A 19457-nucleotide genomic window follows, 5' to 3' on the forward strand; every position below is an offset into this window, starting at 1 on the left:
CAATAGTTGTAGAGTATTGTTCCTGAACTGGGTCCGCCTGCACTCGCTGTATACTTCTGTCATGCGCTATTTTAGTATTGTAACTACGCCAGTAAATCCTCTCCCCATATTTCATTCGCTTTTGTGGTGAAAGTCAAATTTAAAAAAGCACGCAGCGAAGCCAGACGGACCTGGAGAAGGCCTAACAACGGTCACACAATTCGCATACCAAACAATAATTGTTTTATCTAAAGACAGAATTTTATTTCTATATACATTTTTTATTTGTATGATTTTGTTAAAATAAGATGGATGAAAAGTTTTATAATGATAATTTTCCCTTTATTTCATCCTTTTTTAGCACATTCGTTCGGAAAAAATATTATTCCTTTTTTAATGCTTAATTTGAAAAATTTCCTCGCGTAGTGATTCGCCAATTTCAAGACTAGCAAAGAACCCTAGCAAGATGTCGCGAAGAAAAGGGAATTAAGCAGGGAGAGGCAAGACGCTTCCTTTATTTTTTATAGAGCTAGATTTTCATAGTAAAAAAAGGAAATAACCAGGGAGAGCTAGATTTTCATTTGACATCTTATTTGCCTGGTGCGACTAAAAATTCATAGTAGAGAGCAGTAAAGAGCAGATACAAAACAGTATTTATTTTTTAAAGCTTAAAAATTACTTTACGTAGTGTTCAGTGTGCTGCCTCCTTCAGGACTAGAAAAGACCCCTAGCCACATGTCGGGAAAACAGGGATATAATCAGGGAAAAGGAAGGCGCTGAATTTATCTCATCTGAAGCTATATTTTCATTGTGGCGTCTCTATGTAAAACTGGGTGTTACAGAAACTCTACGGCATAAAAAGTTTTTTAATTAAATTAATATACAACCACCAAAATTGAACTTTATTTAACATAATCCCATTATTTTTGCACTGTACTTTTTAAGCTAGTGTTTCAATTTAGTGACGTCACACAATCACATCATAATTGTTTGAAAAATTGTAAAGAATAATTTTCGTAGGTTTCACTATGCCGATTATTTCAAAACCAGAAAATATAAGAGTCCCCACGACAGGGATATAAGCAAGGTGAGAAGGCTGTAAGAGGCAAGACTAAATGATAAGGATAGGAGTGTTACTAAGTTGTTACAGAAGCCCTAACTCATTAAAAACTATTATTCCAAAATTAATGTAAAACCAATTAATTATAATCGTATGTAACATATTCGATTTTTTCCCCTACATTTACATAACCATTTGAAATTCTACAAAATAATTTTCGTAGATTTCATTATGTCAATGATTCAAAAGACCTTAGTCTGGTGCTGCGACAACAGGGTTATAAGCAGGGAGAGGCAAGACGCAGTCTCTTCTGGAGCTTCCTCAAGATGTTCTGGAACGAAGTCTAGTTAACATTACTCAATTCCAACTGACCGTAGCAGGCCATTTGCTTTCTAAATTGAATTGATTATCTTAGTATCCAATGGATCAAATGGAAAGTTTATTTCTACAAAATTCCATTATTTTCCGTTGTTCAGAAGACCATTGTCAGATGTCGGCAGAATAATGACAAGACCAAATGATAGGGATAGGAGTGTTACCTTAGACTGTGCTGCGACAGGGATATAAGCAGGGAGAGGCAAGACGCAGACGCCGTCTCTTCTGAACCTTCTTCATGGTGTACCTCGTTACAGTACACAATTCCGATTGATGGAAGCGGTTTTGCTTTTTAAACGTACTAGTTCATTAAGAAATTGAGCAGGAATCTGTTTTCAAACGGACTATTTTTTTAATTTGGCCCAATACTCCAAATAATTGAAAACAATTATTAATTTATTAGGAACTCCTAAGAAGGAGGGAACAAGTACATAAAAAAAGCGTAAATAACAAAAAATGGTATTAAAATTATATATCCTGGAGTACATTTCTCATGTAAAATGGAAGGAGGGGCCGTTCAGATAACAACGACATTATCTTATTCCTCAGAGAGCTGGTTTATTGAAATAGAATAACTTCACATAAGAAACGGCTCGGAGGAAATGATATATATCTTCAGAGGCCTCTTTGACTTGTGAAGGTGACACTTTTCAAGATCCAAACGGGTTCAAATGCAAAACTTTCTTATCTTGAACAACCAGGCCACCTCTGTCCAACGCGGATCACACCATAGAATCACAGTCACACAATTTTTTAAATCGATATTTAGATTAATTCGGAATTTAAAGAACGGATGCCAAAAATAAAATTACTTTGAATGCGGCGAACCTAAAAAGCACAAGATCAATTCCGTGCCATATATATTTTATAATTATTATTATTATTAAAGGGCTGAGGTCATTCGACGCCCGAGATTACCGTTGACTACCAAAAAGTTCCAACTTGAAACACTCAAACGTTGTTTATTATCTCAATTACTTAATATTTATGTAAGGTATTGGTTGAGAGAAAAAAGAAAGCGTCACGAGCGGGATTCGAACCCACGACTCTTGGCGAAATACGCCGCTGCTCTACCACTTGAGCTATCGTGACTTCAATCCACTCGGTCACTAACTTCCCAACTTTCGAATTTTTCCTCCTTTTTGATATTTTTGGAGAGCTATTTGGAGTTATTTATTATCATCCACTTCTGCAATTACAATGATGCTATTATATACTAATTCCTTACAAATTAATCTACAGTATTGCATTCCATTAATTAATATTATTTAAAAAAGTCCGCCTATCATGAAAAGTTTTACAGTACAAGAATTTTACAACATTAGTATAAAATTTTGCATTACATAATCATTCCAAAACCCAACATTTAAGCTCCTATCGTTCTGTTAGACTTATTACTTTTTACTTGAGGTAAAACCCTAGAGAATCTCTTCCTAAATAATTGATATAAATAGCTGAAATGCTAATATCCTCACCAGTTTATTTTTCGTTAATTTCAGCCCTGTACCTCAGGGCCTCTCTTGAGTAGAAACCGAATTGCTCGGGTGTATTTTTCGGTGTGTATTGGTCGAGTATGTCACTGATTTGCCGTTGAAGCTCAAAAGCTTGCTTACTTTTCCAATCCTTTTAATACTTAACTCTGACAGATGCCATATCTCACAAAGGACTCCCTTTTATTTTTATAGTTTCATTAAATCGGGCGTCCTTCATGGCAGCATCCTGGGGCCATTCCTACTCATAATATACACAGTCGATATTTTTGTTTTCCTTAAAAATATGTTATGCTCTTTTGTTTTTATTGCACAGCTGGACTTACACCTCGCTAACAAATTCTTTATTTGTAGTATTCTTAATGTCGATATGGACATACGAAAAAATCCAATTCTTATAAAAACCAATTCATCTTGTCAATCGTAGTATAAAAAATTTTAAACTCCTTTTTTACATTTCAAACCAAAGGCCTCCATACAAAATTTGTACAACAGTTGACGTTAGTAAATCCTGGGGTAAAGCATCGACAATCTTTACCCCCACTTACATCTCCAACATCTTTCTTGTACCAATATTCCTGGGAAGAACCTACACAAATGTAGCAAAAGATGGGTAATAAGCAGGGAGAGACGAGACGCTGACACTTCTGGAGCTAGATTTTTATTGCGTAATCTCATTTGCCTATTGCGACTAAAAGCCATAGTTGTTAAATTCATCTAAAAAATACGTTATATGAAAAAATACATAAAAAATACTGCATTAAAGAGCACTTTAGAAGAAAAAAATTAAAGCTTAATATGAAAAATTACATCATGTAGTATTTATAAATGATGTATAAGGTAGACAAATATAACTTTCAAGACTAGAAAAGATCCTAGTCAGGTGTCGCAAAAACAGGGATATAAGCAGGGAAAGGCAAAATGCTGAATCCAACTTCACATTACCCAGTTCAGATTGCTCGAAGAGTGTTTTATTTTTTAAACTTAATGAATCATCAAGCAGTTTAATGAAGAATATTAATATTCAATAAACCAAATGTACAATTTATTTCTAAAAAATTCCATTATATTCCTCTGAGTTTACATCTCTTTAAGATAGCCTTTTGAAATGGATAACCGTACAACTTCTTCGTTTATAAAAAAAATAATAATAATTGTCGTTGTTTTCAATGTGCATCTTTTTTCAAACAAGAAAAGTCCGTACCAGTACCACTTAATAATTTTCAAATTTTACAAAATAATTCTCATCCTTTTTCAAAAAAAACAATTGATCCTTTATCCTTTATCAAGAGCAAACCATCGAGCCTTGTCTCATTACAACATAATTTTATTGCAGTTAACCGAATCAGGATGTTTTTCTTGTTGAGCTTAATTAGCTCGTTTTTAATGTATTGTTTGCTATTTTTGAAAATGATTTTGGAATTGAATTTCTAGAGAATTTTGATCACATAAGTAATCTGGATTCGTATGGAAACATGAAGACCTTGGACGGGCATATCAAATAGCTAGTTTTTCAATATAACTTATTGATATTGGATGGTCCAGGTGTAACATTTTCCAAAAATATATTTATTTATTTTTAAAATAAAAAACGCGACACTATATTCTTAAAGGATTCCGTATTTTTGTGTTTTATTTTGTCCAAAGGAAGATCTCTATTGTCTTCCAAGTGTTGCGTTGATCCGATTGAGGAGCAGCTGTTGTTCTGGACACGGTACCAGGCGATATCGTGCACCTGCTCGGAACCCGGCAAACTCAATGAATAATCATTGACTCGGCAGAGGCCTCGAGTTATTTTTCCTCTTCTCCTGGTTTCATTCTAGCAAAACCGCTCGATATTGCGTGCCATTTCTTCAGATCTGGAACGGCCTCGGCAATTAACAACTAAACTATAATTCTTAATTCTTTTTTTTTACTCACAGTAATTGGTCTGTGATTTATTACTTTGAGTTAAATCTTCCGAGAATAAATGCGCTTATTAAGCGATTAGTTGATTTTATATATTGTAACGACAAATAAAATATGCAAACGTGCTCCCCCCCCCGTGGCCTTCGGAGGACCTGACTCGTGGACGAAGCGTCATCCTAACCCACGGTTACGTTTGGTCATTTTTAAAAAGATAGTTCCTACTCACAGTTAGTAGTTTTCAACGAAACGGATTCTAAGCTTACAGCTCATCATCAGGTTGAAGAAGTTCTACAACCACGTCTCTCGACATGAATTCTAAGGCTGAACCCCCCCGGCCAACGCGACATTCCACTGGTTGAAACTGATTTTGAATGCCACTCAATTAACAACATGCAAAAAGCAGGAATTATAACACAATTTATTTGATATTTTTTATTATAAATATTTATTTATTTTTTACTTATTTATTTCATTTTATGTACTCTTTTTTTTATTTTATTCATTTTTTTTATTAATTAATAAAAGATAAAAAATGAATGATACGTTCATAATAGATTAGTGAATTAATGATAAAATTAATCAAAATTTAATTAATTAATTTGATTATTTTGTACGTCTAATATTATTTAGGTGCATATTTAAAATAGATGGTAGATCAAAATCTGTTATATTATTAATGCATTTATCTCCATGTTCAATTTTACATTTTTTTTATTTCAAATTTTTCAAACCACATTAGCTCCTTCCCTTTGTTGGAACTATGTAACACTGTTGTATTCAAATTAATTAAGGTTTTTAGTTGAGATAAAAAGTCAGTGTTACGAGCGGGATTCGAACCCACGATCTATCGTGGAGTGATACCACTTGAGCTATCGTGACTTCGATCCACTCGGACACTAACTTCCCATCTCAACCCACCTTTTTGAATTTGAATTGAATCCCGTTCGTGACACTGACTTTTTTATCTCAACTAAAAACCTTAATTAATTAAAAGATATTAATTGGTCAAGCGGATCACGAAAACTAGGGAAGTTGTATTTAAATTTAAATTGAATTTTTTTTCTTTCAGATGATCCTTAAATTCCGAAAATTTGTTCGATTTAGACAAGTTTTCTTTTTTAGTAACAACCCCCCGATCCCACGACCAAAGAGATTTCATTCCGCTGAGAAGCTGGGTTTTAATGTCGCTCAATTATCAACCTGCGAAAAGCGGGAAATATAACACCATTTATTCTATATTTTTATTATATATTTATTTTATTTGTTTTTATTTATTTGTTTATATATTTTTATTTATTTATTATTATTTATTTATTTTTTATTTTTTTATGGTTGTAGAATTCCTTCAACTGATGAAGAGCTATAAGCTCGAAATCCGGATCGAGAAAACAACTTGCACTAAACAGGAACTATCTTTTTAAAAAGACTAAACAGCACACTCACTCCACCATTTATCATTTCTCTTACTTTTGGTTACCTTAAAATAGTTCTAAAGCTTGGCAGTAAATATAGAATTTGCTTCTTCATCCGGACTATAAAGGGTGTTCGGCCTCGTATTACAAACTTTGCCTGTAGGTTCTCCATTCAAAATGGAACCAAAAAGTCCTAATTAACTATAGTCCGAATCTCAGCAGTTTCGGAGTTATTCCATTTTTCGGATTTTTTTAAGATTTTACGACCTTTTTTCGAATAAACAATGATAACGTCAAACCTAAAAGGTTTTGGACAAGTCGGTCAATACCATTGAAAACTACGTTAAATTTCCAATAAGATGTGATTAATACTAAACTTGTACACGTTTTTGAAATAAGTGTTTTAGTAGCGAGAACTTTAAAAAAAAAATTCAAAGTTGAAAAACTTACGATGTTGTTTTTAAACCATAATTTCCAAACCTAGAGCCCAGCAAATTTCAGCGTACACCATTTAATATTCTTTTTAGTGGTGAATACATTTTTCAAAGATGAAGAAATGGATGGGAGAGAAAAAATCGTGGCTGACGGATTGGTAAGGTGGAAAATTTAAAAAAAACATAAGGAAATTTTGAATGCATTTATTAAACTTGTTTTTTAATTTGAGTTCGAAACCGAAATAGTGCAAGTGTTTACTTATTTACCAACACGACTACAACTTTGATTAAATAATTATTGTATTATTATTCTCCGGGATAAAAACTTCAAAATGTTTTTAGTTATCAATGTGATATCTTGTTAATACTATAGCTACTTTTTCTAATGAAGAATACGCTGATATATATCTTATGTGCGGGATTTGCGGGTTTTATGGGAGGGTAGCGCATCGAAAATACATAGCGAAGGGTGGAAAGCATCTCGAATCAAAAGTAAAAAACGTTTAATAAATTTATTCAAAATTTCCTTAAGTTTTTTATTTTTTATTATTATTAATCTTTCCACCTTACCAATCCTCCAAAAACGGTTTATTCTTTTCCTTCATCAATTTCTTCATCTTTGAAAAAGTAATTAAAAAAGCAATTGTGCCACTGAAAATGATATTAAACGGAGTACGTTTTCTGAAATTTGCTGGTCTCTAAGTTTGGAAATAGTAGTTTAGAATTACCATAGTGAATTTTTCAACTATGAAAAAAAAAATTTTTCAAGTTCTCGCTACTAAAACGCTTATTTCACAAAAATTTACAAGTTTAGTATTGATCACATCTAATTGGAAATTTAACGTTGCTTTTAATGGTATCAACGTATTTATCGAAAACCTTTCAGTTTTAGAGTTATTATTGTTTGTTTGAAGCAAGGTCGTGAAATCTTAAAAAATCAGAAAAAGTGGAATAATTCCGAAACTGCTGAGATTCGGATCATAGTTAATTAGGACTTTCTGATCCATTTTGAATGTAAAATCTACGGGCAAAGTTTGTAACACGAGTAGACGAACACCCCGTATAACAAGATCCAGATTATTTGAGACTTACTTTTTGTCCAAAGCCCTCGTACATGTCCAAGGGTGCAATATCAAGAGCGGGTAGGAATGCGACCAGATATGAGAATCGTTGAGCAAGTCAGCAAGTATCTGAGTTCTCGGTTCGGATTTTTGTACGGAACAGTATTGTTTTATTGTACACGTTAATGATAATTTTATGTCCCTAGCTTGTGTTGAGAGTAAATGTATTTATTGGTGTGAATGAGTAGTGTGAGAGGCTCTTGTTGGCAGAACATTGAGTACACCTGATCCTTAATTAGGTTATATAATACGTGTAAAGGGTGATGGATGAATTTCGAGTACTCCATCACCATAATTGAGTGAATGGTATGTATATTAAATATGAGAGAATGTGTTTAATAATGAATGAGGATGTGAATGGGTTTGGATCTTGATTGATTATATTGACCTAGCTGTTGATTCCCCTGAAACCCAACCTATGGCTTGATGGATAAGACCGTGGTCTGATCCCGGACTGCCAACACGGAGGTGGATGATTCTCGAGGCCGGTAATTTACTGTAAATTACAAAATCTGGAATTGCCTGTGGACAGTACATGTTTATATATGTACATACATGTGCAGATTTAAGCGTTTATAAATCCAAATGCTAAACGCCTTTTGGGTTGTTCGATTTACTTTTATCAGAAATATCAGAAATTATGTAAATACAAGATTTAAACTTTGAATTTACCTCCTTTTCAACATTTCCGGTAAAATTCACTCGAACAGCGAAAAAAAATTTTTCCAAAAGGATTTGAAACGTTGATATCATTATGAATGTTCATCGTCAGCAGTGATTAGTAGATGGTTATTTGAGCAGGTGAAGAGGGCATTCCATCGCCAAAATGAATGTGATCGTATCTACACTCATTGGTCAACCATCACACTCCCAAAAGATTTACAATCCTGAAACAATCAACAAAACCATTTTCTATAAGCTGATCAAAAAACAGACGAATCATACAAACGTTTTAATTTACAAATTGTTTAAAAGATTATCATGCAATAAAACGAATTACGACGTGGTTTTATTATTAGCAGTTTCAACCATGCTCGGATTATATTTTCTATAACGCTTATTAAATTCATTCATTTTTATTTTATTGACGTGCAAGCCGAGCCGCCCACGCACCTTGGAACTTTTATGCCCGATGTGCAGAGGAAGAAATAAAAACGGTTCGAAGCGGCATAAAACTCCTCTCCAAGGTTTTATCGGCCATCTAAATTGCCCTGTCTAATACAGAAAGTTGAATACAGGACAAAATACAAATTACCCGTTGTTATTTTTCATTACTAACAATTTTTGTGAGTGCGGGCCTTCCGCACATAGTACCAGACTGGATAATTAGAAGTTATTTCCTTTCATTTGATGATAACAGTGCAGAGAATTGTCAACCAGAAGAAACTACAATCAATTTTTAAAGTTAAACTCAAGGCTCAATAGAAATTTTACGTTTGCAATCAGTGGAAGTTGATTTTCTCGTCGTCAATTTTTAAATTATTAAAAGATATTTTCATGTAAAAACGCCCATAATTGAAGGGTTCGTTCTAACAAGACCTCTCAAAGAAAACCCCTTAAAACTTTTTTTTGTCGGATGTTCCATGTTCTTTAAAGCCTAATAAGCAAAGGGAGTAGAATTACAATAGTTTATTTTGATACTATTTAATAATTATTTAATATTGATAGGAGCAAGAATTGATTTAAAAAATATATAAGTAAAACAAAGAGGGATTATATTTATCTTATGCTTCGAATTGTACTGTTTATATTTGTCTTTTCTTATATAAATATTATTATTTAGTAAATATTATTAATTTTTCTGATCTACCTAGTCCACCGATCTTTGCTGTTTTGCTTTGTCATACAGTTTTCTGCGTTCATCATCTTCAGTGTGATTAAGTTCAGTCGTTTCAAATCGTCCTGATTTGCCTATTCTTGCTGTTTTGCTCGGTCATACAGTTTTCTGAATTTCTCCATATTCCATTTATTTTTATTTATTTATTATCTTTTTTTTTCGTTTTTTGTAGTTTTAAATTTTCCTATTACCCTGGTTCACTTACTTTGACGTGTTTGGTTTTTTTTCCACCTTCTTAATAAATTTCAATTAATTATTCTTTTTATGTAAGGTCTTCGGTGAGATGAAAAAGTCAGTGTCCCTAGCGGGATTCGAACCCACGACCTTCTGCTAATAGTTTTCCCGCTCGTAACACTGACTTTTTCATCTCAACCAAGACCTACATAAAAAGCATAATTAATTGAAATAATAAGGTCAATCAAATCACTAAACATAACATGAACTTTTTAATATATTTATGCCATTTCCGATCACCGTGGTACGCCCCTTGTCTCTGTATAACTTTGCCAGATGCTTTTCTGCATTTCTCCATCTTCCGAGCAATTTTGTTTTGTATTTTGAAAATCGCCAATCATCCTGGTCGGCTCGTACTCGCTGTTTTGCTCGTTCATACAGTTTACTGCATTCATCCTCTTCAGTATTACTTTTTTAACATTTCCGATTGCCCTAGTGCGTCTAATCTCGCTGTTATGGTCCCACAATCAAATGTCTGCATTTCACCATCTTTGGCGTCATTTTTGTTTTGTAGTTTCGCCATTTCCCATCTTCCTGGTCCGCCTATGCTCGCTGTTTTGCTCGTTCATACAGTTTCCAAGTTCAACATCTTCAGTATGATTTTTATTTATTTTAAACGTTTCCGATCATCCTAGTCCTGTTATCCTCGATGTTTTCCTCTCTCATAATGTTTTCTACATTTCACCATATTCAGACTGATTTTGTTAAGTAGTTGATACGTTTTCGACACATTTTTTTTCATTTTCACTGTTTTGGTCTGAAAGGAGGGTTTTGGCTTTTTCCAATTTTTTAAAAGAATTTTTGTCGTTTCCGATCATCCTGGTGCGCCTATTCTCGCTGTTTGGTTCTCTCAGACGATTTTCTGCTTTTCTTCCCCCATTTTTAGTAATTTGATGTATGCAGTTTTTTCTTTTTTTGTATCTTGTTAGTTTTGATAGCATCCTTGCCTATTCGCGCTTCGACAAATTGCTTCAAATAGAGCCAGTATATGCGTACATATTATTCACTTTGGGTCCGTCTATTCTCGCTGGTTTTCTTTTCACTCATACGCATTTTTGTTTTGGAACCAACTTCCGTAAGAAACCACGAGAGAAGAAAAGTGATCATTTTCGATCAGTTCAACATGTGGTTGATTAGGAATTATTTACTTTCAACTCAGTCTAAATCAATTTAGGGTACACTGACCATTCTAAGAAATCTATACTTTTTTTTTGACTGGGACTTCCGACATCTAGGTCATTTCAGCTTCCAACTAAGTCTATATTCTATTTACCTTTTTCAAACACTACATTCATACAAATAAATACATTCATACACATAAATACATCCATACTGTACACTCATTCCGTTTTGTCGGTGGAGTACTTCATATTCCTCCACCGACCTATACTCAAACTGTTCTAGATTGGGGTCGATGGAGTACTTTTATAAATATTCCCTCATCGACCCCGAACACACACTCTTACGCTCTCAACGTTCTAGGGGCGATGATGACGTTATATTTCACCCTCACCCCTCGCCATTCACGCTAATAAATACATGCACTCAGATAAAACATAAAGCTACAACACATAAGACATATTATATACAATAAAAAACCCTAATTTCCCCTAAAAAGCGGAACAGGGGACTGAAATTCGCTACCGTGTTCGAGAACTCTTCTTAAGTCCGGCGGCATGCCTATACGCTCTCTGTATGGAGCCAAGGCATGACACGCCTCTATTATGTGGGACACATCGAGCAACCTTTCTCTGCGTAAGGGGCACCTGCGCGGACTTTGGCCCAAAACGGAAATCTAGTTGTTAGATGTTAGGTAGATGAAAACTTTAGCGTTTTATACAAAACATTTCTGATTGGTTGTAAATCAAGGTTTTATTCCTCAAACTATCTGTTGCCTTAATCGCTTCGAAAGCTTGTGGGAAAAAATCACCAAAGTTAATTTTAATTGTGACTCGCTTCGAACTTTTACTTTGATACTTCTTCCCAACCGTCACCAGGACAGGCTTCAAAAACTTAATTTATAATTCCGTTAAGTAACTCAATATTCTTCTACGGATACTCGCAACTTTTTAGTAGGGGAAATGAAATTACAATTAGGCTCACAAAGAAATTTAAGTAGGTCAAAGGGTATTTGCAACGTCGGAATTGACTCTGGAGGTCCGCCCTTTCAGGCTTTCTTTTAACATCGTTCCGAGGCAATTTTAAACAAAGCCACTTCAAATTTTGAGAACAATTAGCGCCGTGGATCGATCCGGGGCTTGTTTTGGAGGACGACCATATCGGTGCGCACTTCTCACGAGTGACGGGTGAAAATTGTTCGCCTTACCGTCTTGACAGGTCTTGAGAACAAGACAAACAAATTTTATCCAAAAGCGTTCGTCTGTTCGTCAACAGAACCTCATTAAAAGTTCCGGCCATTTAAAAGGACGGAGAAACGATTTACTTTTCTTCCAAAATGTGATAATAACACCAAATATATGGTAGAAACCAATTTTATTTTCATCCCCTAATCCCCATAAATAATGATACAGCGTAGAAGTATATTAATTTCAACAATCATTTTATTATTAATTTAAATTTACTGCTATGTTTTTATGTAGAAACACACACCTGTTGATGTAAAAATAGTACTAGAATAAATAATATACTTAAAACAACAAACAATTATTTTTTTCAATTGTAGTGAATAGAAATTTTACATTTTTCAAATGTGATTTCACATGATCACAGCACTAACTTCAATGTCAGCGATACACCCAGAGGACAAATGCCTTAGAGTATTGGCTTGATATTATATCCTTTCCAGTAGGAGTGAATCTTTTCCTAATTTGAACAAATTTGATCTGTCAGAAAAGTAGTGTGTGCATGAATAAATCAAAAGAACATTTATAAAACAAAAATATTTCTTGTAATGTAATATCAGACAAACTTTGAATTAATGTTATCAATTTGAAATTAACAATTTTGTGGTTGAAAAAGGGAACTGACTAATTATTATTATTATATACATTCACTAGTTTTCGTGGTCCGCTTGACCAATTAATATCTTTCAATTATCTTTTTATCCCATCAAAAAAACTTAATTAATTGGAACAAAAAAAATGTTAACAGTACAAAAAAGAAGAAACAAAGTTGACCCTGTATTGTGGGTAATAAGTTATTAAAATTAAGGTATGATTACATTAATAAACAATTAAACAAACGAATTGCAAAACAAACTTTGTGCTAATTTAAACAAATGAAATATTCAACTCGAATATTATAAATGAAAATGATAATAAAAATAAATAGTAAATAAAAAATAAATAATAATAAAATAATTATAATATTCGTTTAAAAAAAATCAAAACCTTGTGCGATGATCGCTGTTTGATGAAATAGGCTGAATGTCTGCAGATCAACACCTTTTTTTTCTTGCCAAAAAAATGTGAGTCCACTAAAAAAACGTGTATCTTCCAGCTAACCCAATATGCCTCTTCTATTGGGAATCTCCTTCCACCTACCTTTAGTGAGACTTGTGGCGGCAGTTATAAATTTCACTGTGATTAGAGAAACCAGCCTTTGTTGATTAAGCGACGTGACGGGTTCGCTTGAATGAATGAATATTTTTTATTCGTGAACAAGATTTATATCTTGTTTGAATACGATATATTTTACATCTTTAAGTGTCTCCATTTTATTATTTAACATTGTTTCAACCTTTGCGTTAAAAAATTCATTCAGAGTGTAAAATAGGTTGTTTTGTATCGAAATATGTGGAGAGGGCTTGTGCAGTAGGATTAGGTTGATGTTAAACTTTTAGAATCGGAAACGGATTAGTTCGTTGACAAAAGAAATGTCAAAGTCGTTGTGTATAATTACCTAAGTGACAGTAAGGAGCTTTGACAAATTGTCTGAGGATTTTCGATTTGAAGGATCGGATGTGTTGGATGTTGGATGGCATGGCAGAACCCCAGCGTTCCACTCCGTATGTCCAACGTCTTGTATAAATATTTAAGAAAGGTATTGGTCGAAATAAAAAGTCTAGGTCACGAGCGGGATTCGAACCCACGATCTTCGGCTAGATACGCCGCTGCTCTACCACTTGAGCTATCGTGACTTCGATCCGCTCGGCACCAACTTCCCATCTCTTCCTCACCTCTCGGATTTTCCCTCCTTTTTTTCCATTTTTTAAATGCCGTGTAATCTATTTGATTCTCGGCGACAAATGTTCGAATCCCGCTCGTGACACTGACTTTTTTATCTCGACCAATACCTTTCATAAATATTAATTAATTAAAATGTGTTAATTGGTCAATCGGACCACGAACTGTAATGGGTCATGCAAAAAGTTAGTTTAGTTTGACGGTCGAAACGGATTTCGGTCCTACATGTCTTTGTAGTTGTTCAAGTCTTCTGTTATGTTTGTCTTTTTAAATCTAAGATTTCCATCTCATTTTCCAGCTTGGATATAGTCCTAAGTATTTAACTTGAATAGGTATTTCTTTTCTGTAGATGTGCAGTGGAAGGCAAGACTGTTTTTTCAATGTGAAAGTGAACTAAGTACATTTTTGTCCATTCCGTCTTGTCTTCCACGTTTTGCAGTAGTCGACATGTTCAAGGTGTTGCAGGACATTGTAGTTAGCTTGGATAGGAATCGAGTTAGACAAAGGGTGATGATGGTACTGGAGTGTGCAGGTAAGGCAGCAGTACCGTTGATATAGAAGATAGGACCCAAAATGCTCCCTTGTAGGACACCGACTTGAATCGGTCTGATTTTCGAGAAATCTTTACTGCACCTCTCCCTGAAGCAGATTATTAGATATTAAAGATATTAAAGAGTGGGTGGTATGCATTTAAGTTTATAAAGCATGCTTCGATGCCAGATCAAAACCTCGTGCTAGATCTAGAAATGCACCCAAGCAATACCCTTTGTTTTCTAGAAGAGAGGAAATGGTGTCGAAAACTCGGAAAACTTGTTGAATCGTAGAATGATGGGGATGGAAGCGGAATTGGTCAGAGACAATTATTTTATGAGTATCTAGGATATGGAGTCTTTCTAGGATTTTAGACATTGTAGGAAGAAGACGCATGAGTCTGTGGAAGGAAATGTGATTAAGAGTTTAAAAAGAATTTTATAAACAAATTTATACATGCATTATTAGTACCTGATATGCCGAAATTTGATCCAATATTTTGTCTAATTCCATTCCTTAATAATAATAATAATAAAACACCTTTATAGCTTATTTGTTTTTAACTAATTTAAGTTCTATAATTATTGCAATTTGATTTCTCGGTCTGTCTAAGCGTTTTCGTATTTTAACACCTTCTGTGGGTCTGATTGATTCTGTTAAGTCGACTTGAGCTTTAAAAAAAGTTACCTAGATATTGTTTCTTTATTAAAAAGAACATGTAACAAACATGTTAAACTAACTGTACACTACGTGTGTCACACACATATTTATTAAATAAGATAAATTTTACATAATTTTATTTTAAATTCATTAAAGGTCATACTTGGAGATTAGAAAAACCTTTATTTTTGGTAATTTTGCAATTATAAATTTAATATGAAACGAAAATACTGAAATTTACAGCATTATCGTTCGATCTGACTAAAAATGTTTTTTTCTAAATACTATTATAATTTTATCTAATGCAAATTTGGTTGTTCCAGCAAAAAATATGGTGGTGGAAATTTCGCTTTTTATAAACAGAGTATCAGCTGTAGACGAAAACAAAGAGGTACGTGCTAATTATTATTCAAATGATTTTGGAAATGCATATTTTCTCAGCCTTTCAACACAGACCTGCGCTTGGTCTCATTTTTTAGAAAATGTTACGCCGAACAAGAACGCTTTTTTAAAATGTTTTCCTAACTTCACTCATTCATCAGTAAATTCGGAAACATGTTAATTTTTGCACTTTTTAAGAAAATTTGAAATTAAACTATGGAGAAAAGAAATTGTCCTACATCGGCGCCCTATAGCAATTAATAGGAAATTGTAATAAGCTTTTAATTGGTCACCTTCCACTTTGCCCGATTTCTATACCATATTCGAGTTATTCTCGAATTTTGGGCCAAAACGTAGTTTTTTCGTGCTCATGAAAAAAAACCGATCATTCTCCCTCCCCATTTTACCACACATAGACCTTTAGTTTCAATACGTTATTCGAAGCCAAACAACCACAACACCTGTAAAATGGGAAGGAAAATTCGTACTTTCGTAATGAGGTAAACAAGTGGTTATCAACAGCAGAAGCAACCCGCATCCCAAAAGGTCAAAGTATGGGGGGGGCGTCTTTCACGGGGCTCCCTGTATACTAAGCCCGCAAGACCGGTGAGTCGTGCGGAAGTGTTGATCTTGGGCGCCGTTACGGCTTAAGTACAAGCATCGTTACACTAATTGAACAATCAACCAGCCGATAAATTGTTGTTTATATTAAAAGCCGTAATTTTTTTATAAGAAAAACAAAAACGTAAAATCAAAGATTAATGCTAAATCAGGCCAAATATTATAAACAAGACTTACTGACAATAAATCATTTCTTGCCCAACTCTTAATTTTTTAAGTAAACTATTTCTATGAATTGTAATATCCATAAAAAGAAAATTTTTACAATAGATTCTGGCATTTGTATTTGATTTTTCTGAGAAAGGATATTTCCGATTGGGGGGGGGTCTTTCACGGAACCCTCTGTATACTAAGCCCGATAGACCGGTGAGTGGTTTGGAAGTGTTGGTCTTGCGCCGTTTGGGCCTACTTACAAACAACGTTACATTAATTAAACAATCAAATAGCCGATAATTTAGTTATATATTAAAAGCCAGAATTTTTTTTAAATAAGAACAAGTAAAAACTTAAAATTAAGGATTAATGCTAAATCAAGTCAAATGTCATAAAGTCTATACTGACAAAAAACATTTCTTGGCCAACTCTCAATTTATTAAGTAAACTGTTTTTAGTATTCACATATAGTTAGTTATACAAAGAAAAAAATCAAAATGAATTGGCAATTGTATTTGATCTCTCTGTGAAGGGACACTTTCGATTGAGGGGCGTCTTTCAGGAGCTCCCTGTATACTGAGCCCGCAAGACCGGTGAGTCGTGCGGAAGTGTTGGTGTTGAGCGCCGTTTGGACATATTTACAAACAACGTTACACTAATTAAACTAGCCGATAAATTAATTCTTTATATTAAAAGCTATAAATTTTTTTAATAAGCACCAGGAAAAACCTAAAATTAAGGATTAGTGGTAAATCAGGTCAAATGTCATAAACTAAACTTACTGACAATTAAACATTTCATGGCCAACTATCAATTTATTAAGTAAACCATTTTTGTGTTTTTAGCATTCACAGATAGTTAGTTATACAAATAAAAATTTTAAAATGGATTCTGACATTTGTATTTGATCACCCTGGGAAGGGATATTTTTTGGGGGGCGTCGTTCACGGGGCTCCCTGTATACTAAGCCCGCAAGACCGGTGAGTCATGCCGAAGTGTTGGTCTTGCGCGCCGTTAGGCCTACGTACAAGCATCGTTACACTAATTAAACAATCAACCAGCCGATAAATTGTTGTTTATATTAAAAGTCATATTTTTTTATAAGAAAAAGAAAAACCTAAAGTATTAATGCTAAATCAGGTCAAACGTCATAAACAGGACTTACTGACAACAAAACATTTCTTGGCCAACTCTCAATTTATTAAGTAAACTATTTCTATGTTTTTAGTATTCGCAGATAGTTAGTTATACAAAGAAAAAATTTAAAATGGATTGGCAATTGTATTTGATTTCTCTGTGAACTGATATTTTCGATTGGGGGGCGTCATTCACGGGGCTCCCTGTAGACTGAGCCCGCAAGACCGGTGACTCGTGCGGAAGTGTTGGTGTTGAGCGCCGTTTGGACATATTTACAAACAACGTTACACTAATTAAACTAGCCGATAAATTAATTGTTTATATTAAAAGCTATAAAAATTTTTAATAAGCACCAGGAAAAACCTAAAATTAAGGATTAGTGGTAAAACAAGTCAAATGTCATAAACTGGACTTAGCGACAAAAAATGATTTCTTAGACAACTCTTACTTTTTTAAGTGAACAATTTCTATGAATTTTAGTATTTACAGATTTATTTCGTTGTATAATTTATACATTGAAATATATGAATAAACATGCAACTGTCCGAAAACCAAAATATGATAAGTGAATTTCATTAAGATACATGAAAATGGCGAAGTGCCGAAACGTGTCTGAGAGACCAATTCAACGAAAATAATCAAACCAAAATGATCGGTAAAAACCAAATTTCAACATTATTTCATATAAATAAATAAATCTTAGGGAAAAGGGTGGAAGGGTTTTTAACATAATTTGCGGTGGTTTACCCCGAAAATTATCTTAAAACAACTTTCACTACATTGTAATTCACGAACTAATTTACTAAATTTAACTACTGGTTGTTTACTTCTTAATGTTTAAAAAACTAAATATTAAATTTATCATGGAATAGGAAGCAATTTTTATGTTTTTTATTTTTTTAATTTAAGTCTAAAATTTGTGAATTATCTGCTTTTTTCCCAATATATAACTTGTATCAAAATATTTAAGACTCTAAGAAAAAAAACATGCATGTTCTGAATCTTTTTAGCAGAGGCGTAGGTTTAACGATAAATAACTTGTAGCTATTTTTTTTAAATCTTGAAAACCATGGCGTGTCTGAAGAGGCTTGTGTATTTTATAGAGGGGGTCCGATTTGCATAAAACATTCCGACTGCTGGCCATGCAACGAGATATAAATTTATTTCTACAACTCGACTGCACCGGAAAAACAGCTTTCGAATGGGATAATCATTCTGATTAATTTTTTTTAAACAAGACTCCTTTTAAATTCAAATGACCAAGAGGAAATACCATGAGTCACGTGCATTTTTCATTCATTTGTTTTGCAACCAAAAAATTTGCTTAAAATCGGAAAACAAATTATGACATAATCAATCTAATTATTACATCAAACTTTATTGATCTGACAGATTAATAAGTATTAGCATATTGCCATGGGTCATACACATATCCAAATAGTTAGATCACGTTTTATGAACCAATCAAATCAACCGTAATGCCAATCACCTACAAAATTAGGCATGTGCTTCTGACAGGAACAGATTTAATTACTCAACCAATAAAACGATAAAACAATTATTGTTTAAATTATAATAAATTACACACAATAAAATACCAAAGTCAATGTTAAATTTGTATCGATATAATTAAATTGGTCTAAAAATAAAGGTAATATTTAATAATAAGCAAAATATTTTAAAATATAAGCAAACCCATAAGAATAAAATAAAATATATTTCTTATGCCTGAAAGATTGCTAACATTGCGCACTGGCCATTAAGAAGAAATAGACTCTTCATAAATTTCTGTCCAAACATTTTAAAATGACCTTTTGGACATTTTCATAGAAACAATTTTAAATATGTTTTGGATGTTTTCAAGGATGTTTTGTTGCCAACTCTCGTAAAACTTGCTAGTCGCAAAGTAGCGAAGCAGTGATACTTCACCAATTTAAGGTCGAAGTTTCTAAATGAACTTTCACTCTGGTCTTATTAAT

The 19457-nt window shown here is 33.5% G+C and overlaps 1 protein-coding gene across 2 annotated transcripts in view; it reads left to right on the top strand.

Annotated features, from left to right (window-relative positions):
• LOC106664961 (glycine receptor subunit alpha-2-like) overlaps positions 1 to 19457 on the top strand; it is a 77125-nt gene that overhangs the window by 47276 nt on the left and 10392 nt on the right. For both annotated transcript variants that reach the window (XM_024225795.1, XM_014391073.2), the window contains one exon: positions 15510 to 15577. In XM_024225795.1, coding sequence (XP_024081563.1) covers positions 15510 to 15577 — 68 coding nt within the window. The remainder of the gene's footprint in view (positions 1 to 15509; positions 15578 to 19457) is intronic.

This window comes from Cimex lectularius, unplaced genomic scaffold (genome assembly GCF_000648675.2).
Source record: "Cimex lectularius strain Harlan isolate CLEC.00 unplaced genomic scaffold, Clec_2.1 scaffold137, whole genome shotgun sequence".
Taxonomy (NCBI): Eukaryota; Metazoa; Arthropoda; class Insecta; order Hemiptera; family Cimicidae; genus Cimex; species Cimex lectularius.